Source organism: Mya arenaria, chromosome 1 (genome assembly GCF_026914265.1).
Source record: "Mya arenaria isolate MELC-2E11 chromosome 1, ASM2691426v1".
In the NCBI taxonomy this organism is placed as follows: Eukaryota; Metazoa; Mollusca; class Bivalvia; order Myida; family Myidae; genus Mya; species Mya arenaria.
The window spans coordinates 45,096,378-45,124,325 of NC_069122.1; the positions used below are offsets into that span (position 1 = coordinate 45,096,378).

The 27,948-nt window shown below is 33.7% G+C and overlaps 1 protein-coding gene across 1 annotated transcript in view; it reads left to right on the plus strand.

The window, feature by feature from the left end:
- LOC128234405 (collagen alpha-1(VIII) chain-like) overlaps window positions 1-27,368 on the plus strand; it is a 35,621-nt gene extending 8,253 nt beyond the window's left edge. Inside the window, exons 2-4 of the mRNA XM_052948665.1 lie at window positions 20,704-20,903; window positions 21,312-21,371; window positions 25,764-27,368. Coding sequence (XP_052804625.1) covers window positions 20,726-20,903; window positions 21,312-21,371; window positions 25,764-26,176 — 651 coding nt within the window. The 5' untranslated portion in view covers window positions 20,704-20,725 and the 3' untranslated portion in view covers window positions 26,177-27,368. The remainder of the gene's footprint in view (window positions 1-20,703; window positions 20,904-21,311; window positions 21,372-25,763) is intronic.
- Window positions 27,369-27,948: the final 580 nt, after the last annotated feature.

Here is a 27,948-nt window from a genome sequence, read left to right on the forward strand (position 1 = left end):
TGCAAAGTTAATGCTGGTCTTATTGTGGCGGGGAATATGGCAGTCTGTGACTGCTCTTGTTTTAGCTTTAATTGGTTCTAGTGGATACACATTATGAAGTATTTTATACATTCTAAAAATAAAACTGGGCATTCCGTATTGAGTTCAACTTCCAAAATGTGTTTCATTTCTGTAGCTTTATTTTTTGTTTTTGTTATCTTTCAATTTTAGCACTGATAAACTACAGTACAAGAAATGTATTATTACTTTATACACAAGACCACAATTGTAGGCATCATGTTTATTATTTTATTGATTCTACAAAAAAAATTATTCGGATATCAACAAATATCTTTATTACACTCAGGTCATACATACATGACAACATGAGGACAAATAAGTTTAGTCAGCAGTGTCAATAAAAGCTTAATTATACTAATACGAAGAAGGATGGCTTTGTGTCGAGTCGATATCGATGAATATCTATTTTGACATTCAAATACCAAATGTTATGTTATGTTACCAACTATTTTGTATTTTATTAACTTTATTGAACTATTGTGCCTGAGTGATTGTAATAATCATATTTATGACGTGTTTGTAAATCAAGTATTTGTGGCGACAATAAGTCTTGCTGTTGTCAATCTAGATAAGGCCAGTCCATTTATCAATACACAATATGTTCTATTTGATTTCTCAAGGGCTGTACGTTTTGTTAGTCTATATTCATGAACCACAGTATTTGAAATACAATCCTATTTCTAAATTTCCTTCGAGAGTAAGCCGTCCACTACGTCAGCGATTGTCGATCCGGAAAAACTTAAAACAGTATTCATTAGCAAGATCGCCTGCGTACATGAAACTACGTCAGCCTCAAATTATCACCTGATGGTTGGCATTTGCCTTTAAACTTTCTTAGGTGCACTATTTTTTTCTGAAGAGTCATTCTCAGTCACGCACACACAAACACACAAACGCACGCACACAGACACGTAGGTATTTTTCCGTCTGTCTGACTGTCTGTCCGTCCATCCTTCCGTCCACAGACATCCATCCGTCCGTCCGACCTTCTGTCCGACCGTCTGCCTGCCTGCCTGCCTGTCTGTCTGTCTGTCTGTCAATAGACTGTACTGAATATGCTTAGATGCTTGTCTTTCTTATTCTTCAACCTTGCACTTTTAAGCCCAGAATGTGTTTGGCTGGTTAATCGCAATAAATAGTGATAGGATCATTGAATTGCACTCAAGTTAATGGTTTCAATTTCAACATTACTCTCAGGCCTTTTGAAAGAAAACATCTACATCGCGATCAAACGGAAAATGTAAATTACATTTGAGTTTATGTATGAACCACACACATGGGCTTAGGTATGATTATTTCATCGTTTTCTCAAAGGCATGACAGTAGCATGTGTTTCAGGATAATTGTTTCGCTTCACATTTCATTATGAGATATACTGTAAAGTGTTTGTACTGAATAAATTACAAGTTATACGGGCGCCAAGTCGAATTAAGGCATTGTGAAGCTGCAAATTGTTAATTTTAATAATTTTAAAATACGTTAACACTATCTCAACTCGTTTTTCCACAAAACATCAAAAGTCGCAAATGTTTTTACTGATTTTTAAAAGTGCATTTTCCTATAGAAGATGTTGATTAAAATCTTTGGTAAAGATAACAAAAATGTATATACAGCAAAAACTGTACAAGAGTACAATTAATTGTTTTTGAACATTTACTCAAGTACTTTTTATGCTGTAGAATATGTTTTCTTATAATCTTGATACCATATTTAGTCAACCTCTTCTTTCAGATATACGATTGTAAAAAGAGTGAAAAGTGTGTGTTTTAATATGTGTTTTTTAAAGTGTGTTTTTCTAAAGAATACTTTTATGTCATTTCCCAATGATGAAATTTATACTCCAATGAAAGAATAGAAATCCTACCTCCCCTACCTGTGTTTGGACAAGATGTAAACCTAACCACACAATATGTTTTGGCCCTTATAATGGGCTTTTTAGATAATAGATTAAGGGTTCCTGTGTACACTATTTTATATTGTACACTGCATTTACACTCATTATGCTTTAAGCATGTTGTATAATTAAAATGCATTGCAAATTTAGATTAAACGCTGATAACAAGAAAGAAAAACAAAGGGAAATAACTATGTATTTAGCTGAAATAGAGTTATGATTCTTATTGTATACTGGACTTTCTCTCATTGTGTTTTACCATTATATGCATTTGAATTAAATTACATCTTTTGGTTTTCAAGATATGCGGCGGAAAAGAAAAACAAAACAAAGAGAAATTACTCTGTTATTAGCTGAAATTTAGTTATGGTTCCTGTACACTGCACGTCCTCTCATCGTGTTTTACCATTGTGTGTTGTTTAATAAAAAAATCCATCAAGTAGTTTTGAAATAATTAATGCTTCGGACATAAAACGGCAATAACTCTGTAATTATCTAAAATATAGATATGTTTCTTACATTCTGCGCTTCCCTTAAGTATGTTCTATCATTGTATGAAGTTTTTTGAATTCCATGAAGTAGTTTTCAAGTTATGCTTCGGACAAGAACAAGTAACAAAGTCCAATCACTTTATTATTAGCTAAAATATAGTAATGGTTCGTTCACACTTCACTTTCTCTAATTGTGCTTTACCATTGAATGAAGTTTTTATTTAATTCAATCAAGTAGTTTTTAAGTTATGCTCCGGACAAGGAAAAGTAACAAAGGGGAATAATTCTGTGGTTACTGAAATAGAGTTATGGTTCTATGGTTTTTGTACACTTCAATTTCTCTCATTATGTTCTATCATCATATGAAGTTTAGATAGATTCCATCCAGTAGTGTTCAAGTTATTCTCAGGACAAGGAAAATCGTATTAGACCGACCGAGCGTTCGACCGCAGGGTGACTCCATTGCCTCTTTCAAACTTTGTTTGTCGGAAAAATAAAAATACCAAATTTTAAAACGTCGCATCATTTACGCCAATGGCTCAAATCAGTTGCAAACTCATTTGTACATAGGAGACCTGCAGGTGGTGTGTAAGGGCAGCGGGAATAATCACCTATAATTGGTCAAACAAGAGTCCCGTCTACGCATGTAAATATACATGTTCATGTATAGGAGAAGATTTCAGATTTGCTTCTTTATGTAGGCGTAGCACTCTCCCGTAATGGGCACCAGATGGCCATACGAATATGGAACTTTAGATTTCGCGCGAATAAAGCCCCGAACTTGGTTATCAACATCCGAACCAAGTACGATGTCTACAGGAGGTCACACAAAGTCATCCGAACCACACAAGAAGACAACACGAAATCATGATTTTTTTATGAAGAAGTTTTCCCACAGGACACATGAAAGCCACACGATGGCTACAAGACCTCGTATTGAAAGTACGATTAGTTCGAACTAGGTCTCGATAGTATCAAACGTTCAGTCTCAAAGCGGTGTCCCCTAATATAAACTAGGGGATAGGAACGTTATAACTAGATTGAGATTTCTCTTTGGAATATGAATTGAATATGTTGTTCGGCCTCTCCAGGCCTCTCCAGCAGTGTGTGTACACCACGTGATAAATTGCGTCATAAATGCTACGTCGGAAGGCAATATTTTGCTATAAAAAAGACTAAACAAAGATATCTTCACAATTTCTTTACCATTTTAATTGAAACATAGTGCAGTCTACGCAGCTTACGGAGCCCTGCCTTCGATCTTTTACCAGATTTTGATTGAGAGTTTAGTTTCTTTAAACACTTCGACAAACCTTTTCGCAATACGGCCGTCTGACGGAGCACTGTCAAAACATTATTTTGGAAACAGGTTTGTCTAAGTGTTTGATAAAACTAATGACTTTATCAAACTACGGTAATAAAACAAAATACGGGGCTCTTTAAGCGGCATAGACTGGCATTTGTTTCATTTAAAATGGTGTTGTAAAAGAAAAGTTATCTTTGATTTAAGATTTCATTTTAAGCAAAATGTTGCCTTCCGTGGTAGCATATATGACGTAATTTATCACGTGGTAAACACACTGTCCAGGCCTTTCTTCATTTCTGACCCATTGCAGAATGTGGCATCGTTACTTAACCATCAAGGCCAAAATAAATCCAGAGAAATGTGTTGTCAACGTCGACCAAGGTCAAGAGGACATTGGAAAAGAATCCCTTTGTTGTTTCTGTACACAGAGCGAGTCTTAGTATTCCAAGTATAGGTGACGCCAGAGCACCACGGCAAGTGGAAATTGTCATATATTCTCAAACTGCAAAGTTGTAGTAAGGACACTGCATACCTTCAGCAGCAAACTCGACTCTGATGACATCGCATGCTTCATCAATGTTGAGGGAGATGGTATTCGAAGTAGCTCTGAAGTTGTAAGGCAGGCTTGAATAATTGACACCGCATGTCAGATGTGGTAGATATAGACTTTCTGTACCATGTGTCCTTCTTTTCTCTTCTCCTTCTACCCTTCACGGAATCTCATCGAAAAGTCTCTTGGAAGTACAATGTAGTTGTAGAAGGCATTCTCATCTCCTGTCTGTAGCTCATTAAGTAGATGCTTCATTGCCCATTACGTCCTCTTTTTTTGTCAGACAGTCACTTCCTTTCCCACGTAGACATCGGTATGCTACTCGCCAATGTTTGCCCCTACCCTAGATAATAAAAATAACTAAAAAACAAGAAATATACCTTGTAGAAAGCTAGAAAGGCAAAAAGCAAGAAATGACAAAGTGAAAAAATATCTTTGCCTTTAAGAGGAATTACTTAGCCTGTCTAAGGTGCATAAAAAGCAATACTATCGCCTTCTGTTTTCTGGTCGGCTCATCATCAAAGTAGGTAATTCTGCAGGAAGTGAATTGTGATTCATTGAGATTCAAGCATTGGGGTACACACACGCATGTACTCTGTAGAGTATCTCAGGACTGATTGAGGAAGATGTTTGCTTGTTTATTTGAGTGTATCAGTGCCTGCCCGCGCCTAATGGCTGCATTATATGGCTTGCCAACCACGACTTAAGAAGTGTTTAAAATGCCATTAGTGACATGAGATAGAAGTAGCTGCATTTCGCAGTTAAATCTAGGAATAAGAAAACTTGAAGAAACAGAGAAAGATACGAGAGATCTGGGTGCGATCTCCAAAGCCTTTTGTGAATAGACCTCTTGGTTATTCAACGTGCTCGGTGTAAATCACCGATACGGTATGCAATTTTCCTGGGTTAGACCAGTACTGAGTACACCATATTCCAATTTCTATCCCTTTGATGCCTAGCACTAGCAATGGAGCTATTGGTACCGTATTTTACCGTCTGTCGGTTTGACAGACTGAGGAAGATGTTTGTTTATTTTAGTTTATCAAGGTCTGCCCGCGCCCATTGGCTGCATTATGGCTTGACCCCGCCGTGACGCCATCACGACTTAAATTGTGTTTTTTTTCAAATGCCATAAGTGACATGAGATAGAAGTGACAGCAATTCGCAATCAAATCCAGACATTGTAAGACTTGAAGAAACAGAGTGAGATACAAGAGATCCGGGTGCGATACCCTAGCTCTTTGCGAAGAGACCTCTTGGTTCTTTAACGTGCTCGGTGTAAAGCACCGATACACGGGATACAACTTTCCTGGGTTGAACCAGTACTGAGTACACCACTTTTCCAAGTACTACCCTTTAATGCCGAGCGCCAGGCAAGGGAACTACTTGTACCAGCTTTTAACGTCTTTCGGTATAACGCGGCCCGGGATCGAACCCACGACCTCCCGCTCCGTAGGCGGACGCCTTAACCAATGAGGAAGATGATCTGAGGCTGGCCATTTATACGCCCACGTTACCATGACACATGGGAAACGCGTGGGTTACTCAAAATCGGCTGTCTTCGCCGACACCGTGGTCCCATATCGATGTCAACGCACTATAAAACAATGGCTAAACGATGGCTACTCGACAGTACTGCGACAGCTACAAGTAGTCGCGCTGCCTTTCTTAGACAATCGGGCCGCTTCTTGTTTCCTGAGTACTGTAATCGTGAGGCATTAATGCCCGATGGCACCGATGACCACACGAAGTAATGACGAAGGTGGCACGAGTTGACAAGATGCCCCCCACGATGTTCTGACAAAGGGCAAAATGAATTCACACACACTAATTCAACACGAAAATGAATATTCGCAAGATCTTCGGGATATGATTTTGGCATGCAAAGAATTTTTGCAACAGCTCACGAAGTTACTGCCGGAGCTTGAGAAACTCCACCGGCAGTCATACGATGGCCTAAGATGCCCTCACTATCGTGGGTCCATCTCATGTCAATATCGAGACTGTGTGACGCCTGCATTAGTGAATCGGGACTAAAATAGTTTAATAGTTCATGAAATATATGCACTCTACTATTTCATCGACTCATGTTTTAGTTTTATCATATTTAAATATTTGTTTAATTTGTTCTTTTTATATTGCCTATCTGAAAATATAAATGTGATGTTGTAGTTTGCTTGATTTAAATAGTTGATTTACTGTTATGGCCATTAAACGTGAATGATGATCGAGATAGCGTGCCATTACAGTAAATACTAGTAAACAATATTTGCTTTATGGTAAATTGAACTTGAAATGTTAAAAACATCAACATGCAATTATCGGATGATCTAATTTGGCCTTAAGGAAACTTAAAAGTTAGGCTTCGTGGTCAAGGTGACTCATGATGCCTTATATATCACCTTAATTAACACCAGTTTTGTTTTTGACACGAAAACATATGACATCGCAAATGTCATCCCTTTGCTTGAAGAACTTTTAAACAACTTTGTAAAGGTAGATGGCTCCCATTCAAAAATATTTTAAGATAAGTGTTACACTAATTACACTGTTCAATATGCCTATTTTAAATTGAAGTACCGCAAATAGCAATCTGGTATAATGAGATCTACTTTTGGACATGAAACGCATGGTCTTATTCGGTTTAAAATAGTGCAAATCAACGACCACTCTATTAAAATACGTTCATAAAATTGCAACGGTAATGCGTATTTGAAAGGAAGCGAAAGAATATTCAATATATATTAGTAAGGAATCGAGGGGATAGATGATTATAGATGAGTACGCAGAAAATTGAAATGTGTTGACTACAAGGCCCTGCCTTACCTTACCAACCACAAATAGTCAAAACTTCCTCAGCCAATATCGGGTTTTACTTATTTAACTTTACACTAGCTATAAACTAACGTGATGAAAGCAATGTGTAAATATCCTGATAAATGTTAGCGCTGATAGTGTTGAAGAAATGTAGGCGTGAGAAGCTGTTTATTTTTTTTCACAATTCTGTTTATAAATAGGTAATTAAAATCAAATCCAAAAAATAGAGTGGGCACAAACTTTATCCGATAAGTGACTGTCGTTAGCTAGGAATAGGTTATGTAAATTGAAGATATTTTAGTGCATTTAGCTAGTTTCATAACAGTAACTGATAAACCTATATGTACTAGGGTATATTAACTATATTGCTTTCATCTCGCAAGTAATTGCCTCGCGTTCCAACAACCCCCAAAATGCGCAGCGGGGTTTGTTAATGTATCGTTTTAATCAAACCATAGCGTAAATAACAAATGCATTTTAAACGCCGCCTCAGTTGCATTCCACAATTAATTAAAACATTTACGCTGTACTCTTTTCAACAGACATATGACATGTTAGCAACTGACAGTTTGCATTATCGTATGCTTTTTCAACGTGAACGTCTTAAATTACACCTAATGTTAATCAATTACCCTTGTGGCATCTGCAGTTCTAGTTGCTGTCATTCTAGATAAGACCACTTAGTGAATCAGTTCACAATGCATTCAATCTTATTCCTCAAGATATTTTGTATTTATAAGTTGGTAAACCAATCTATTTGAAAAGAAGTCGTAATTATAAAATATTTTGTCTACGGCTTTAGTACTGATCAATACTCTTACTCCCAAGATTTACCACAATTAATACAATTGTTTTGATATACCAAAAAGGATAAATAAATGGTTTTAGGAAAGATACCGAATTCAGTTTGAAAGAAAGGTACAGAAAACACGATATTTCTACTTTATGAGACTAGAGTAGATCACTGAAAATCTTTAAGCACTCACCAATCATTTAATGTTTTTGCGTTTTCTGCTTTACACAAACACGGTTATAATATTGTTATCAGTTATTAATAATTTCCATAAATGCAGTATTTAGTAAGTAGTTAAAGTTGTATCATTCAAAATTTATGTTTGTATACATGTATAATTTATGTATTGATTTTAAAAACGAGTGCCACTTCAAGGTACATCTATATTGAGGTTACGAACTTCATATAATGATTGTCAAGCAATGACCTTTTGAGTATGCTACAAATAATGAACAAATAAGTCATTCACCTTGTCTTCAATACCCTACTGGTGTATTTTAAAAAAATAGACCTTATTCCAAGGTTTGTCAAAAGCTTTGGAAATATCACAGAAAACATGCATGCATGAAATGCCTTACATACTTGGTTGTATATGTCATTGGCAAACTGTTGAGTGACCAGATAAAAACACGAATAGTTATTATTCCAAGGTTTGTCAAAAGCTTTGGTTATATCCCAGAAATCATGCATGCATGAAATGCCTTACATACTTGGTTGTATCGACAGAAAAGACAAAAAATTATTCAAAGTCCCACTTTTATACATTCATGGGATAAATACAGATAAAACATGAAATAATAATGTATAAAACCACTCCTCATGGAGTTATGAGAGACTATTTGCTCAATAAAAAACAATAAAATATATCAATTTTAAAACATGCAATATAACTTAAAATATTCAGTAATAAAGATAAGGTGAGAATAATCATTATTGTACAAAACATGCAATAAAACATATAAACACTAATTACTTGTTATACAGATACTGACGTTGGAGTTTTAGGATATCAGGACAGGTGTTGGCACTGTATTTAACAATAGTTTCATTTGAAAGAAGGAATGAAAGTTTTTTGTTATCCGATAATGAATTGAAATTATCATTAATATCAATAACTTTAACATCAGTAAATGTCGTAGATTATTATATATAGGACAATATAATAAAACATGACATTCATCTTCTACTATGTTATGACAGTTAAAACAGGTTCTTTGTTCAACATTGAGTGATTCATAGCGGCCCGTTTCGAGTTTTAATGGCGCCACCCCACATCTAAATTTAGCTAACGCACTTCTGTCAAGGCGGGTAATAGATGGGCTCTGAACATAGTATTCTGTTTTATATGTTTGGTTAAAAGTTCTGTATAGCCGCAGTTTGTTGCCTCCATTTATCTGTCGTATGGTTGTATTTACATTTATAACATTACGCCATTGATGTAAATGTCATTGGCAAACTGTTGGGTGACAAGACAAAAACCTGGATAGTGATTTGCAAACAAGGTTCACTCGAAACATGGTAAATGTTTGAAGTTAAAACTTTTTGCTTATTTTATTAAGAAATATATAAAAAAAAATACATGCAAACTAAACCAGAATAGCGAAAAATGATAGAAACGTCCCGTATAGTTTAATTTATTCAGAATAGTTTGATCAACATTTCCTTTCGTAATTTTTCGCTGTCATTAGCTGTAGATAGTTATCTTCGTGAGTTCCTCTATGGTCGATTTGGTTCCTTTAGGGCCGCTCTCAGGGATTTGATATCCCGACGGTTCCCGTCATTAGATATACATCTAGTAGTTACTTGGAACGAATCCAGTTTTTCTTGCATTTAATTCTTGGTTCTATAGAGATTGGATCTTCTTTTCCGACTGTAAACAACAACAACATCATCATCAAACACGCATATATTAGATAGTATCGGCTGCGAGTGACAGAATATAGCCAAAGTTATTCTTTGAATATTAAATCACAATTATACTTATAACTATTGACGTTTGTCCGACTTGTCTCTACTGCAACATTCCATTTTTCAATGTAAATATGACGGATTGATTCCGCACCGCGCCGGAAAGAACCCGCTAATTGCGAATATTGATGGAAAGAATCAGGTTTGCCTTATCAGCTTGTTTATGCTGAAGTTGTTGACAACCATCGTTACATGTTTACATCAACACTCTAAGCCTGATGCACGTCATGTATGTGTTAATATACCTATATATATATATATATAAGAGACTTGAGTATCAAAAAGTTTTCAGTTAAGATAAAGGACATTGTGATATTGATAATATACATTTCAATTAAAACAATATAAGTACATATATGCCATAAATAAATTACAGTTATACCTATATAATATATAAATAATTACAAAGTGTTTTATAAGGAAATTGGATAAACCATATAAACAGAAGACAATTGACAAAATTAAATTTGTCACGAGATCTTGAAAGCAAGTGGACAGTAGTACCGAGTTTCACCACTCCGCCATGAAGTCGGTGCTCGCTTTGGTGTCGCCAAGGTTCATTCGACAGCGGTTTTTGCTACAAGAAAGGGAAGATGTTGACATGTCTGACGACACTTTCGTCAAGAGTGGAAAAGTAGAGATTGTCAGCTCACAAGGGAATAAAAGTTGTCAACACCCGGCATATTTAGAAATCCGCCGTTCTGGAAAATGTACTCGTGCAAAACTTTACTCGGACGATGATAAAACATTCTGCTTTGGTTGTTTGACGTTGGACAAATGTCGCTGTAATATTTCCAAAAATGACCCCGCATATGTTGAGATTGCCAGCATTGTCAACAAGCAAACGCGTATTTGTTCGCCGAAACCATCTCGTTCTATCGATATCTCCAAAGACACAAAACCGGAAGCAGATCCTGGCCAAGCAAAAAACAAAACAGAGGGAGTTGATCCCGGCCAGTTTAACGGTCTCGTTTTTAAGACTACGTCGCCGACAGAAGCAAGAGATTGGATGGTAGCGTTATCATCGCGATGGAAGGAAAATAACTCGTCTCCAGACGTTCAAAGTAAAAAAAAAAACTCGTTTGAGTCAGAAATAAAGTGAGAGAAAAACACATCATTATTCAATTGAAGACAAGTGTATTTTCGGTGGTTTAACAAACTCACAATGGGAACTATAAGATGAACCTGGTTGTAATCAAGGCGCATTTGTACTTCATGTAGCACAATGCAGCTATATTTTCCGACATAATTATAGTCATTGAATAAATGAATGGCTATGGCAAAACAATGGTTATTTATATGGTTATTATTATTATTTTCCATCTGCTAAGATTTTAACGGATGGTCATGCAACTTTGCACATCTTCATGCTTTGGCATATGTGTATATTTATTTAATATTTAAACTAATTGTATAACCATTATTTTTAATTTTCTGTTCGTATGAAATATTTATGCGAGAAAAGATATATATTCTTTATTTCTGTTCTTCTCCAAACTAGAGATCAGACCCTCGGGCTCCGGGCCCAATCTTTCCAAACATCCTATAATTTCTTATAGAGGGATTAAGCTAAGGTCACTATTTCTATATTTGTATGATTTGCGTCATGCTTTCATTCTTAAGAATCTATGAACAGTGTAAGGTTGTAAGGAAATGTTATCCTTATAATTACCACGAAAAACATATTTAGTAAAATTAAAATAAAGTAAAACGTGTATGTTTACAAAATAAACTACTTCATCAAATAACGCTGAAGAACTTTTGAAAAATTGGGGCCAGGTCTAATATGTTTTAATTACCCAATAACTAACTTACATGTAGCTCATTCTACCACTTTACAACGTATTATGGTTTAAATTAGTATGTTTTTTGTTAAAATCTTATATCTCATATATGATTTAAAAAGTGAAGTTGAGTCGTGCCAGAACAAGAAATGTACTGGAGTATGTTCTAGAAAGTTTCGTAGAATTTGCCCAACTCCTTTTTACCACAAAACATGTTGCAAAGGATGTATGTTCTACTCCTGAAAAAATATTGTTCCTCAATACTAAATTAACATGAACTTTTCACAAACATTTTAACTGTTGACCTTCCCCAGCCACTTTAACAATACTTATTGAATCCTTCTTTGTCAAGAGTAACAATAATATTACTACATGCTAATTCAAAAATCGATAAGTTTCAATTGCAATTCATCCTTTCCTATCTTACCTAACAATTTCAACTCCAATGAATATGTTAACAGCATCGTCTATCAACTTGCGACGATTTATTATTTACCAATCAAAAATAAAATTATGCGGCAAATTGCGAAATGCGATCAAACATTCTTTGTTATAATTGGCAAGAAGCTTCATGTAAATATTAATAACCCTATGTCTAAGTAAAACGAATTAGTTATGAGTTAAGGGAATCTCGTTGCAAACAAGAAATCTTTTTTTTTTTAAATTAAATAATTGTATTAATTTGTTTATATAAACCTATTATAGGAACGGATGACAATGACTTAGGTAGACACTGTTCGTTTTTTGAATTTCAAATTGGGTAGTTACATTCGATACAAATTATATGGTAATTATATTTATTTATTTTCAAGTAGACTTTAGAATTATCATCGTTTTCGTTTATATATAAATACAGCTGGTTTCTTAATGCATTCATCCACTTTATATATATATATATTTCTTGCTAATTGTGTAGTCGCTCAGCTAAGTTATGATAAGTTTTATTCTTCTAGACAATGGAATCAGCAGGCTTGGCGCAGAACACCAAAATAAATACTTACGATTTAGTGTTTAGCGCAGTGCATATTGAATGCCTTTATACAAGCCGGTGCGCATGCGCGAGCTTCTAATTTATATAGTTAAAGCAATTAATGACTCAATGTAAATGTGGAGGATATTTTCGTCGGAGGATTTCTCAATGATTTAATGTAAATCATACCGGCGATCATTTGAGGATATTCGAGCGTAGACAATATCCTCTCTTGCGAAGTAACTTACTAACATACTTAATTATCACTATATCATTTTATTAATGGTTTTACAAATGTTTTATATATTGCATACGTAGACCAAAAATTTTTCAAAAAATAATTTTTATCGCTCATTCAGATTGGTTCAATTACATTGATACAAATTTCTGACTGTAAGCGGTTTCATGAAGTTATTGACAAAGAGTTGAGTGCAGTTGTTCTATGAATTAATCGAAAATAAATGTTTCGCTATCTACGTCCATAAATTGGATTTTACTACTGAATACGTTCATTTTCAAATGAGAAATAATTTAATGTCTCTTTTCATCAGAAAACTGTTTTGCGATTTAATATGAAAATAATTACATTTTAAATTCAAGCATTTTAGCAAATCCTATCTTGTTCAGTCTAGTTGGCCACATTAATATTCTCGTGACTATAACGTCTATGTGAATACGACATTTGGCATGTTCTGTTTATGGCCAAGAACAAAGACGAGACAGATGGTATAATATGTCTGTCAACTTATAGCGGTAACCATGGAGGGAATCATGGACTGATCGCTTCAATTGCCTTACGGATAGGCACAGGTAAACTAAACAACTATTATTTTTGCAATATTTAAGCAATAACTAACAATAAAACCATTGCATTTACTACTGAAAGCATCATAAAGACGCTGTCAAAGACAATTGAGATGTTTGTAAAGCTTTTCACTTTAACAATAGACTTAACATGGCTATTTAATATCACACCTTCTTGCAATGATGACCATATTCTATGGTACTCTTGTTTCCCCTACTACTGCAGATTATGCAAGAATCAGTGGTTTTGTCTTGCAGTAGGAAATGCCTTTTGTTTATTGTTTTGTCAACTTTGTAAAAGTTTAAAACCGGTTGTAAAAATGGCCTATCACCCACGCACAGATTACATCGACCTTTGCAATAGACTATCCACCAAGATGAGAAAGTATATTAATGTTTATCAATAATTAACAGTTTTTAAATTTATTTGATAAACAGGCGGCTTTAATAATCAATTTTCTCCAGGCCGTACCAATTTGGAACAACAACCCGGAATCTGGAGTTTTTATTTGCCATCGTCCATGTGCTTTGGTCTTTTATTAGAATCCTAAAGTCATAAATTAAATATGTTCCATGGCGAGAATGTCGTTAACATCACCCCAACTCAACCGCCGTTCGGGGTTAATTGGTCCATCGCCAATTTAGCTGATAACGTAAGGTTTTGCAACTGTAAACGTCACCTCGTTACGTTATTTGTTCTATGGTCCTTTTAGAGCATTGCCTATATGTCAAAGAGAAGTCATAGTTAGTTGTCGATTAAGCCTTTCAGTGGGAAAAGAAAGTGTTGCACTTGTAATAACCACCACTGAATAAATCCGATTAACGGGGTGCGTACGTTTATTTTACGACGCCAAGGGGAAATTCATCAATTGGCGACTGATCTAGAGAGAGTATCAGTCTCATAATCCATACCCATTATCACCATGTTGGGTCGTAGAGCCTAGCATTTATTTTGAACACATTTTTATTGATCCCATTTAATACAATTTTTTGGGTCGTGTGCCCTTAAAACATTAGTTCATAACTTTGAATATATTCCACATTTAAACTTGTTCGTGTTGCATATAAGAATAACTTACCTTGATATAGTCTAAAAACGTCCGTTATAATTTTTATTTTGATATTAACTGAGTCAATATATGACATTCTATGTCAAGGCGGCGCTTGGGGTAGTCACTCTTTCTGTTGACTTCTAGTTAAAACAATTTATACCATTACCGCTTGGGGGACGGCTATATAGGAATAACCTAGTCCCGTCCGTCCGTCAATCCGTCCGTTCTTGGACATCCGGAGAAGTCTACAATTTGCCATCAAAAAATATGTTTTGAGGTGTTTTTGGAACTTCAAATTTCATACACATGCTAACTTTGTTGAGGAGAAGTGTTGTACAAAAGAAACATACTTTTGTGTAAGATATTTCTAGAGTAATCGTCATTTTATTATTTTATACTTAATTTTTACTGAAACAACTCTACTTTTCTCAATAACTTCATATATAAGTGTGTGGTATGGACTTCAAACTTCATTCACAAATTGATTGTATTGAGGAGTAGTGCTGTGCAAAAGAAACATTATTGTGTGTTTTGTATTTTAAAAGTTATTGCCCTTTGATATTTTTATAGTTATTTTTATTACTGAGACAAGTCTACTTTTCTCAATAACTTCATATATAAGTGTGTGGTATGGACTTCAAACTTCATTCACAAATTGATTGTATTGAGGAGTAGTGCTGTGCAAAAGAAACATTATTGTGTGTTTTGTATTTTAAAAGTTATTGCCCTTTGATATTTTTATAGTTATTTTTATTACTGAGACGAGTCTACTTTTCTCCATAACGTCATATTTTTTTTGTTTAATTGACTTCATAATTCATACACATATTGTCTTTATTGCGGAGAAGATATGGACAAAGAGTAATTGCTCTTTTGTTTTATTTTCATAATTATTTTTTGCCGGGACAAGTGTACTTTTCTCCATGACTCCAAATGTTTTTGATGTTATTACTTTAATCTACAACACGTTTTGAGTGTGTTGCGGAGAAGTGTTGTGTGAAAGTAACATTGTTTTGTGTAAGGTATTTATTAAAGGTACAGTCCTTTCATTGTTTTTATACTTAATTTTTTACTGAGACAAATCCTCTTTTCTCCATAACTCCATATGCTTTTTGAAATATTGACTTCAAACTTCATACTCATTGTGACTTCGTTAAAGAGAACTGCTGTACGCAGTATCGGAAATGTAAACGATTTCTTCGGCGCAATAATGACCCTATTGCTACCCATTTTATTTCAGCAAAACCGTACTTCCCATTCGGGATGATTTTTTTCCTTAGAATATTTGCTGTATTATTACCTAGTTGATTTAAAATATTAAGAATAATAATATCATTACGAATCGAAAAGGATATACATTTTTTGAGCAGTAATCGCCGTATTCAGGGTGAGGAATCACGTGACTTCAATGGGGTTCTCACATGTGTCACCACGGTTCAAAACCGATGTATACAAGCATGAAAGAGACAGTAATTCCTAAATAACTTTTTTTTTTACAGAAAAGATAGGAAAATATTTCTTAGTCTATAAAAGACTATGATATTTTATGCTTCTACACTTATAAAATATTTTAGATTTGCCTCTATTTTAACGATGCAATCCTTGGCCAAAATTTCAACTCGACGGAGTTTTGTAGAATGATGCTACGCTGTGTGCGCCGTGATTTATTGTTTTGTACATATTTTTTATTCATTTGTAATAGTTAAGAAGTCAGACATGCGTAAAAAAGTTAGTTTTGCTCATTACTTTCATAAAACGAATTGTTCCTTAAATGTTATTTAAGTATTTTCAATAAATATCAAATTTTCAAGTGCTGTTGTAAACGTAAATGTTTTATGTGCTGTAGTTAACGTGAACTTTTTCTCTTCTAAATCAAGCTGACTATGTTAAATCGGTATGCTTAACAACTTGTCATAACATGCTCAGTTTATTCTATTTTATTGTTTGTATTGCCCTCTCATTTGTGACGAGAATGTATACAACCTAAAACTCTTATTCATGGTATGAATTTACACCAACTTGATCGATTTGAAAATGTTCAATTTATGTTCAGTTTATGTTGCCTGAATTCCATCAAAAGGAGTCTTCCAAATTCAAGTTTCACCAAATGTTTACAAAGATGGATAAATTAAATGAATAAGGTAAGATACACTAAAATGGAAGGCAAAATTAACATTTCAGCCAAACACGTCTCATGTACGAGTAAAAGAAATTCAACAGCCAAAACACAACAAAATAACAGTACAAATTCAATAACAAAATCGCCATTCATAAAGGTTAATCATAAAACTGCTCACGCTCCGGTTAAATCCCATGCTTCGAAAATGGTCAAAATATCTTTATCCATAAGAAATCAGGAAAAAATAAGAAGCACTGAGAAAGAAATTGACTACCATAAAAATGACCTTCCCTCGTAAGATGATAATTTGGATGTTGCATGGCCTTTCGTGTAAAAAATTCATCCCAACCCGAACCTAGCGTGTTATTCGGAAACAAGGTAACAAAGTTTTCACTTTTCAAATAATACCACATGACAATGTTTCCATTGTGCTGCAGACGACGGTCTTCAACAAGGGAGGCAAGTATGTGATGACAATTTTTTTTATCTGTAGCCATTGTTGTGTTTCAATGTAGGTAGGTAATAAAGACACTTAAAATTTTACTTCATTTATTCTACAAGTGTATAACATGTGAGTACATCAATAGTCTGAATCGTACTGCCTCTCTGATACTTCTAGGGGTTCCACCTTGGTGCCTTAGCAGGGCGGTTACTGATTTGCATATAGAGGCGGAGCTTCTATGCTCACAACATTACAGCCATGAGCACGATAAGGATGTCCAGCGTGGCCAAATATTTGAATCTACTTATTTGGGGAGAGGGGGGGGGGGGGGGGGGAGAGAGAGAGAGAGAGAGAGAAATTTATAGCTTTAACGCCATAGAAGAAATTATCATCAACCACACACCTTAGGTGGAATCACAAGCCTCGAGTTGTGATAAGTAAGTTTCATAGTTTATTCAAATGCATAAAGGCCATAGGCGCATGAACATACATCAATGTTATTCATAATATATATAATTAAATGCACTTCTATCAATCGATCGTAGGTCACAATACATATTAATACACGTGTACTTATCTTTACTAACAAGGTACTTTCGAAACACAAATTCAACATAGACAGTACACATAAAATATAATATAACCATAGTGAGGTGACAGTGGTTACACATATTATTTAAATGAGTTATTTAACATCATTATAAATACAACAGGGACTCTCAATTAAAACGTTTTGTGGATAAACATTGCTAATTGCCTTTGAATAGTCTTATTGGTATTAGTAAGAGTTGAACAAATTTGGTAATATTTGGTCTATTTAAATAGTATTTATGTATGTAATGTCTTCTTAAATAACTAAATAAAATACATTCAAACAAGTAATGAAATTCATCTTCTATTTTATGGCAAACTTGACATTTCCTTTCATATTCAGATATAGGAGTAGGTTTGTGCCATCTACCGGCCTCAATTTCGCACGTCAATGCTTTCCTAAATTTAACTACATTAACAGCACACAAAAATGGCTGTAACTTACAGTCTGCGAACAATACAAGCGTTTTGGCTCTAGATGAAATAATAAATTCAGCAAACCATTTTTATACATATACATTTTAGTCTCTGTTTCAGTTCACATATAAATATATATTAAAATCACCAACACTTTGAAATAACCATGCAGCATAAAATCCTAGTGACTTTAATATATCTATAATAACATTTGCCCGTGACTAACAATTTGGCAATTTTTCTAAATCTCTATACGATTTTCTTAATACAGCTTTTGCACTCTCACAGATTGAACCTTTTGACAACTTTTTTATTTTTTGTCTTCGAACGAGCCATTTTTTGGAAAATGCATGGAAACCAGTTATTTTAGACTGCTGTCAAAAAATAGATCGCAGATTTTATATTTAAGTTCAAAAATTGATGTTTTATGCATTTTTCTTAAACCGTTGAGCGATTTAACATCAACTTTAGAACGGAAATATGAATCTCTGCGATCTGTACTTTTTTCAGTAATTTTTTATCATTGGTTTTTCAGATATTTACGCAAAAATTTACTCTATCTAAGACAAAAAATAAAAAACAAATTGTAAAAGCGGTTTATCTGTAAGAGTGCAGCTTTTACATATTTAATATCATCACATTGTGAAATCTTTAACAAATAATTAATCACATTTACAAATCCTATAATTAGTAATGGTATTCTACCAAGTTCTCTATACACAAAATTGTTCTCAGTTTGGGTTCTAAAACCCAGTAATTCTTTACTTGGAATAAGCTCTTTCTAACTTAATGCTATCTTGTAGACCCAAAACTTCGTAACCATAGTTTAAAACAAGATATATGTATTTATCAAACAAAGATAAATAATGGCATGTTGCTATACCAGGAAATTTAACTAGGTCAGAATAAGGCTTGTAAAAAAGTCTTCACAGCTTGTCCTGACCAAGAGTCAAACATTGTGCTAAATGACCCACCAGTGCTGAATACTATTCCTACTAGATAAGTGAATTTATTCACAATTTCTAACTCAAGTCCTTGATACAAAAATATGAAATTTCGCCTAATGTTTCAGTCATTTTTTAAAATTATTACCTTTGTTTTATTTGCATTTACACTAATATTTATGTGAAAAACGTTCTATCTTTAACAGTTATCTTTTAACAACAACAGGTTATTTTGTAACTCACTTTGTAACTCAAATTCTGATAAAATTAAGTGCCCTAAATACGTTTCCTTTTTGAAAAAAACTACACCTATTTTAAAAACTCAGACAGTTTTTTCATTTTTGTACACATTTCCGATGTATAATGTATTCAAAGTTGTACGAAGGCCATGCCAAACAACAATGGTATATGATTATATTTATGTAAACAACAACATGACTTTACTTATGTAATATGCAAACATATATCAAAGAAATTGTTATTGCATCCACTACATCCACATACAACTTAAAAGGGTTGAATTTTTACATTATGAGCGCGACGTTTTGAATCATTTCACTCAAAGGGTGTGTCTTATATCATGAAAAAAAAATAAGTCGTTTATAATGACGTCATATACAAATAAAATGGATCCAACCAGCAACACATGTATTCACTAGTACTTCTATTCAATAGTTTAATGATTAATTGTACATTAAAACGTAGTTCAATCACTTCTTGACTGTTGACTTTCTTTAACCAGGGGATGTACATGGAACGGAGTCAGCTGGAGTATATCTTGTCTTCCATTTGAATGTACTCATCACTGCATCAATTGAATTTATCCATCTTTTGTAAACATTTGGTGAAACATATGAGGGTTGACCCCGTCTCTTACAGAGGGAAAATGGATAATTTGGACGTATCACCATAACGGCCAACCTAAAACATCAATTTAACATTTTAAAACCGATCAAATGGATGGATATACATTCATTTCATGAAAGAAATATCATTTGGAATAATAGTTCAATGTTGAATGCATTATCGTCACAGTTGAGAGAGTAGTTCAAACTACTTATTAAATAAAATAAGCATATAATGACATTTAAACACATGTATGAGTTCTTAAATATTACTAATTACTAAGAAATGTATACAAAACAAAGACTCACGGCGCAGACAGCGTTGCATCGTTCTACAAAATCCCGTCGAATCGAAATTTTGGCCAAGGATTCCATCGTTAAAATACAAGCAAATCCAAAATATTTCCCACTTGTAGAAGGAGAAAATAGCATAGTCTTTTATAGGCTAAGAATTGTGTTCTTATCTTTCTTATCTCAAAAAAGTTATTTAGAAATAACTGTCACTTTCTTGCTTGTTTACATCGGTTTTGAACCGTGGTGACACATGTGAGAACCCCGTTGAAGTCACGTGATTCCTCACCCTGGTTTTGCTTCGCAATATCCTTCAGCATATCCGAATCAAGAAGGAAACTATTTTTCTTCTTTACAGTTTTTTGTTGTTACAATGGTTTTTATAATAATCGGGCTAATTTAATATAAGTAATAATGGAATAATCCAAACTTTCGACACGATTGTTGTTGATATTAAAATAAGCTTATATACCTATAATAAATAATATTACCATTCATCGGAAATTGAACCCAGTATTTGATCTTCGTCTGCCAGATTGGAATAGTTTTACGTGTCTATTTTCAGATCAATCTCCGACTCACCAATAATGGAACTAATTTTCTTCGGTGTAATAACTGCTATGGCACTATTTAGTGTTGAATGCCACATAAATTGGTCGTATCAGTTTCCAGAAATATGCGAAAGGGAAACCTTGAAGCTAAGGTCCAAGGTCAAGGAGTTGGAAGACAAACTGCGTCAATACCAAAGTGTGGAGAGTAATGTCGGTAAGGATCATACAATTCCCCCAAAAAATACATACCATTCAATTTGAAATGAATGTATGAAAGAATTGCGGTAAAAATCATTTGCTAGTACTTTTTGTTCTCGTCTTTATAGAGATTCGTTTAATTTGAAGTTTTTAATTTACTACAAAACAATATATTAACAGTATTGTTATATTGATCATATATGAAGGAGTTGTATTTTTTTATGATCACATATCAGAACACGTGTCAATCTGTACATGTTTTTTTCAACTTTACAGTAGTGTGCAATGAATTCATAGAATATATTTTTTAAGTATTTTCTGAACCTAAGAGGTGTTGATCAGTCTACCATTACTGTCAACGAAAGTTTAAATTAAACTACATGAAAATTTGTAGATGTACAAACAGTTTCATATTTCTTTTTAGTTTACGGAGGACCAGTGTCCCTACAGAAACGCCCATACGTGCTCTCTAGTGGACCTTATGGTAAACTTAATATCTTATCTGTAAAATTTGGTACTTTGCAGAATATTCATATATTTTCCGGAATACTTCGGTATTTTCTTGGAAATTCCGGTATTTTCCGGAATATTCCGACACTTGTTGGAACACATCGGTGATTTTTTTTCTTGTTGTTTTAATGTCATTTTGACATTTGAAAAATAATCAATTTTTAATTAAAAATAAATAAAATAAACATGGGATATATGTATGCAAGATATTTAATGATAGAAAAGTATAAAAAGGGTGTTCCTTTTTTATCGTTTGTTAAAGCATTCTTTCGCAACGACTCTTTTGCTACATTCTAGGTAGATTGACTTCTTTATTCCAATGTTTTAAGATCGACAATTCAAATAATAAAGAGTGATATACTACTCACCCTATTGTTGGCGTCGGCATCGACGTCACACCTTGATTAAGGTTTGCATGTAAGCACATTTGAGTCAGTATCCCAGCAAATACATCATATATTGTATTGAATCTTTAGATACGTGTTCCTTAATTTCCTCCCTAATAATATTGAGACATTATAAAAAGGTTCTCAATCCAACCCACTTAATTTACCAAGTAAGATAACTCATTTAGCATAAAATTCAAATTGTAGCCCTACTGTTCGACCTAGAAATTCTGGATAAAGCTCAGCAATTACATCATGTATTGCATTGTAACTTAAGACATGTGTTACCAGCTATCCAACCTACTTAATTCATCAAGTTAGATAACATGATCTTGCATATAATGCAAAAAAATGCCCTTTGCTATATGATTTAGAAATTCTGGGTAAGGTTTTGCATGTAAGAACATATAGGTGAATGCCTCATTAACTACATTTTTTGCATTCAAACTGTATACAGGGGCTTTTTACCATCCAACTTTCTTAATAAATGAAGTAAGATATCTGTTATATCTAATATCTTGCATATATCTTTTTTCACCTTTAGTATTCGATTGAGAAATTCTGGTTAAGGGTTTGCATGTAAGCACATATATATCAGCAAATACTTGATTTATTGCATTGAAACCTTAAACAATCAAGTATAGCTCTATTTTGCATATAATAAAAAAAGTTTCCCCTTTATTATTTGACAAAGAAATTCTGGTCAAAGTTTTGCAAGTATAGCTTATTTTACATGCTTGCATGCACCAAACTTTGCAATCCTTAAACTTCAAAGCGGCGTAATAGTCGGACGCGCTGTCTCTGTGGCAGCTCTTGGTCTTTATTACACAAACAAACAAACTATATATGCCAAATATAAAGCCCCTGAGCGACGCATTGTCAGAAACATGTGGAAGGTGTTGAACCGAAGGTGTTTTAAGAAAAATACACAGATGGTTTACTTTTGTTCTAATGACCTGTAATTTGATTGGGGTCATCTGCTGTTAAATGGCAACCTACCACTAAAGTCTTTATGGTCGTATTTCAAACCGTTTCTGAGTTATTGTGTGGATAATGTTCCATAAGACTGTCAACCGTGACCTTTGACCTACTGACCCCCTAATCAATTGGTTCATTTACTTGTGTATGGCAAACCACTGAATTCTGGTGGTCCTAGATCAACCGTTGTTAAGTTATTATGCAGACACAGATTTAATAAGACTGTTGATTGAGGCCTTGACCTTTGACATGCAAAGCCCAAAACAATAGGGTTCATCTACTGGTAAAGGGCAACCACTCTGTAAAGTTTCATGGTCCTAAGTCAGACCGTTCTTGTGGTATTGTGACAAAGTAAACATAAGACTGTTGAAAGTGACATTGATCCTACACACCACAAAACAAAAGGCTTCATCTAATGGTCAATTGCAAACTATCAGTAAAGTTTTATGGGTTTTTTAGTCAAAGAGTTTTCGAGTAACTGTGCAGATAAAGTTTTCATAAAACCGATTACAGTAACCTTTGACCTTCTGATACCAACACCAATAAGGGTCATCTTCTGGTCACCGACAACCTACCAGTGAAGTTTGATGGTCCTAGATCAAACTTTTCTAGAGTTATTGTGCGGACAAAGTGTTCTTAAGACTGTTGACTGTGTTCCTCACCTGAATTAATGGCCCAAAAACCACTACGGGTCATCTACTGGTCAAGGGGAACCTATCAATGAAGTTTGATTATCATAGTAAAACTGTTCTCGAATTATTGTGCAGGCAGAGTAAATGGTAAATCGTCTTTTTTGTAAAATTAAGTCGACCACAAGATAGACATTTTTTAATATAAATATATATTTGATATTGACAAGTATATACATATAGTAGTTTTTGATATTCGTGTAGGTTTATTTAACTCGTATAAAATTCCTTTGTAATGTAATCTAGGAGCCCTGCTAGGTGAGCTGTATTGTTTTATATTTAATTTTCGTTGTCTATTTCTGTTCTTAAACAAAAAGTAGATAGTAAATAGTGTTTTTATTTTTGAATTGTAAATATTATGTAACCCTTCTAATCATATATAGAAAGCATGCTTTGTTAGTAATTACTTAATCAGTGTTCATGTTACTAGTCACTGAACGGTGTTTGTATGAAATCTGATTTTTTTTATATTTTGTTTTGCTTAAAAATAAACAGACCCAAGATAAATCGACCAAACAGTCGCAATAATCATAGATCCAAGAACAGAGCAAGATTAAATTTACTATTTCAGATTAAGAATAAAAAAAAGATAAATTGTTAAAAACAAAATTAAATTAACCTTTGGGCCCATTTCGAAAAAGAATAAGTCGTTCGTAGAAAATATCGTAGTGTCCAGATTATATATGCGAATTGAAGTTTTAGCTAGTGTTTCAGATGAAAAAAAAGTTGAGAAAATAAAAAAAACATCAAATAATTGCCATAATTATCTTGGTCCAAATGAAGCAATACTCCATAATCCTGCATACCTAATCGAACGGTGTACACATCACGTGGTTTGATTTCGATATGTAGCTCTCATTTTTCTTTCTTTTTTGATATCTTCTTGTATGTTCTTTAATTTAACTTACTTCTTTCCTTTTCCTTTCCTTGTATTTATGCCATGTATCATTGTGACCATACTGACTATAATTTATGTATACAGTATGCTTATATTTATTATTTTTTGTCAACATAACCCTATTATATAACATGTTTACGGTAATAAATATTTCTGTCTGTCTGCCTGTCTGCTAATATGGCATATGTAAACAGAAACTTGATACGTGATTCCGGGCAATATCGACTTGCACTTATTTATTTTATTTTCCCAAAAGTTCAGCAATGCGACAAAAGTAAAAACAAGAGGACTGCATGCTGGGTCTACAACAAAGATCAAACCAGTTTTATCACGTGATTTATCACGTGATAGTTAGTGTTGTAGTAACTCATATAATGATACTGAAAAGCTTTGCTTCCTCTTATCTGATGAGTGAATTGTAAAATATACTGCCAAATCCTGCCTAAATATGTTTAAACTTAAAAGGAATATTATTTTACAACTAAATTAGAAATGTGTGTGCCATTAATGGATCGTATATCCTTATCTGTTTTATATTCCTTTTTAACTGTACAGGTACTACCTTTTAATATGGAAATGATACGATACGTAATATGTTTTTTTTTTATTTTAAATATCCATAAACTTTTAAAGACTTTTAGGTTACAAAAACAGTTTCATTAATTGTTCTTAAGGTTTAGTGATAAGTTTTATGTATTCGTTTCATTATGTTAACATTTGTGACATAAAAACATTTTAGTTTTTTAAATATTGTATTAAGTCTCCTATTACTCTAATCTGAGTGGCAATGTACTCGTGGATATTTATTAGTGATATAAACTGTATATTTGATGTACATTGATGGGACGTAAATAAACTATAAAATATAAAATATATATAGTATAGAAATGTAGAATTGTCAGGTGCGCATGCGCTGTTTTTTTTTTATTCCTATTGCAGCTTTAATTTGGATTTGAAATGCCTTTTTTTCCTTCACATTAAATGTTTAAATTTAATTATATCTTAACATCATGGAAATGTTCATGCGTAGTGATATAATTTTTTTTTCCAGCAAATCATTCGTTCTTAAATCACTCGGAGTTTGGTAATAATTCATTGTATTAATAAAAAAGAAAGAGGGCCATTTTATCCGAATACGCAAATCTCATGTCCTTGTCTTGTATTCTATAAATAGTACAGATAGATGATGTTGGCTGACGATGAGAAGAAATGTAAAATGATTTTTTAAACATTTTTTGAAATGATAAAGTTATTTTTCATTTGGTAAGTGAATGTGTCATTTGAACGGTAGTTAATTAATTTTAGAAAAAAAATAAAATTTCGAAAAATGTACAATACTGCAAGTGTTTGTGATGTCATTAATAACCTATCCATCCATAACTTACATATAGCGGCCATTATTCTTGTCTTCCTAGATGGTGGTGAGTCCGGCTTCCACGTGACCTTGGATAAACCACAAGAAGTAGAAACCAAAATGCCTCTTAAGTTTGATGACGTTGTGACAGACATAGGCGGGGCCTACGATAAACAAACTGGGATCTATACTGCTCCTGTGGCTGGTACCTACATGTTTGCACTCAATGCCGTCTGTGCTGCACGCAACTTTCTGCATCTGGCCATCTATAAAAACAACGCGCCTGCGTTTAAAGTGATATGTGATGATTTGAAAGGGGAGATACAGCATCAAGGCGGTGGCACCACGATTTTGAGACTGCGAAGAGGTGACAGGATATATGTGACTTTGATGTTTCCGCTTGGGACTGTTGGTGAAGTCCGAGGTAATGGGATGACGTCATTTTCCGGGTACCTGTTGAAAGAGTTATATTAAATAGAAAAACGTAAAACTATATAATTTCTATAGTGCTACTTTTTGTGAACGGGTACATGTGGTGAATTTATGTACTTCTTTGATCATGAAATTAAGCTGAATGCTAATTAATATAAAGAAATGTATTGATTTTTTATATTGCAAAATCAATATTTAGCTCAGTAGCAAAAAGTTTAAACATAAACCCGGTTTAGTGGCACTGAGCAAACGCCAAAGACATAGAACACAAAATCACAAACAAGAAACATAGAAGAACAGCACAAAACTCCACAAACAGCACAACCAACTTTGGCTAAACTACTCGCAAAAGCAATCGTACGATTCATGCTTTAATAAGAAGTCCCCAGTGATTCTGTGCCAACACTGTTTCTATGCCAACACTGTTTCTATGCCAACACTGTTTCTATGCCAACACTGTTTCTATGCCAACAGGCACTATTGCTATTGCTACTCATGATACATTCATTCATTGCTTTTACAATTGAAACCTTAATTGATGGTTGTATTAAGCATTGTATTCAAATGAGGTTTTACGACTGATCCACTGCTTTTAGTTGAAACGGGAGATGAACACATTTTTCGATTGAAGTGACCTGTGAAGTTATTGCTTTTGTAATTTGAAAATATCGTTGAAGTTTAAAGAAATCCGTGTATTGCTGTTGTTTTGTTTGCATTTAAAGCTGCACTCTCACAGATATACCATTTTAACAACTTTTTTTTTATTTTTTGTCTTGGAAAGAGCAAAGTTTTGCGTAAATATCTGCAAGCCAATGATATAAGATTGCTGACAAAAAAAAAACAGATCGTAGATTTTCATATTTCCGTTCGAAAATTAATGTTTTATGGCTTAAACCGTTACTAACGGTTTACGAAAAATGCATAAAACATCAATTTTTGAAATTAAATATAAACTCTGTGATCTGATTTTTGTCAGCAGTCTTATATAACTGGTTTCCATGGACTTTCGCAAAAATTGGCTCGTTCCAAGACAAAAAAATAAAATAAAAGTTGTTTAAACGTTAAATCTGTGAGAGTGCTGCTTTAAAGTTGGCAAAAAAAATATAGAAAATGTCTTAACCTGGACGTTAATTTGATATGAAAGGAGTTAACCATTCTCTTTTTGTTTATTAATATTACACGTATTAGTTTATATTTGTCTCAATGTCCATATAAATAAATTGTTACAAACTAATTTGTTGTTTTTTCTTCACTTCAATATAACAACATATTTATTGTAAATAGTATAGGCATCTTTTCATAAATGTTTTACTTAGATGTTACTGTTGCCGTTTTTGTTTGTGATCTCGACCAATCGAAGAGTTATGAGGGCTATACTACTCGCCCGGCGTTGGCGTCCTGTTAAGTTGGATTGTTCACCTATATCACCAATATATTTCATTCAATTCACTTCATAATTTACAAAGTTGTTCAGAACCATGACACTATAAGGTTAGAAATCTCCGTATTATCATTAATACAAAGTTTGGCCCCTGATTGAGTTTTAGGGCACATTGTGTTACTGGTTCAAAGTTATAGTTAGGAATTTCACTTTTAACGACCATATTCTTTATTCAATTGACTTCATACTTCACACAACTGTTCACGACTATAACATAATTCTACATTATCTTAAATACAAAAAATGGCCCTTGATCGACTTGGAAACTTTGGCTTAAGCTTCAGTGCAACTTGGGGTTTTAACTCAGATCTCAAATACCCTTTATTCAAAGGACTTCATAACTCACACAGTTGTTCAGGGACATCACACAATT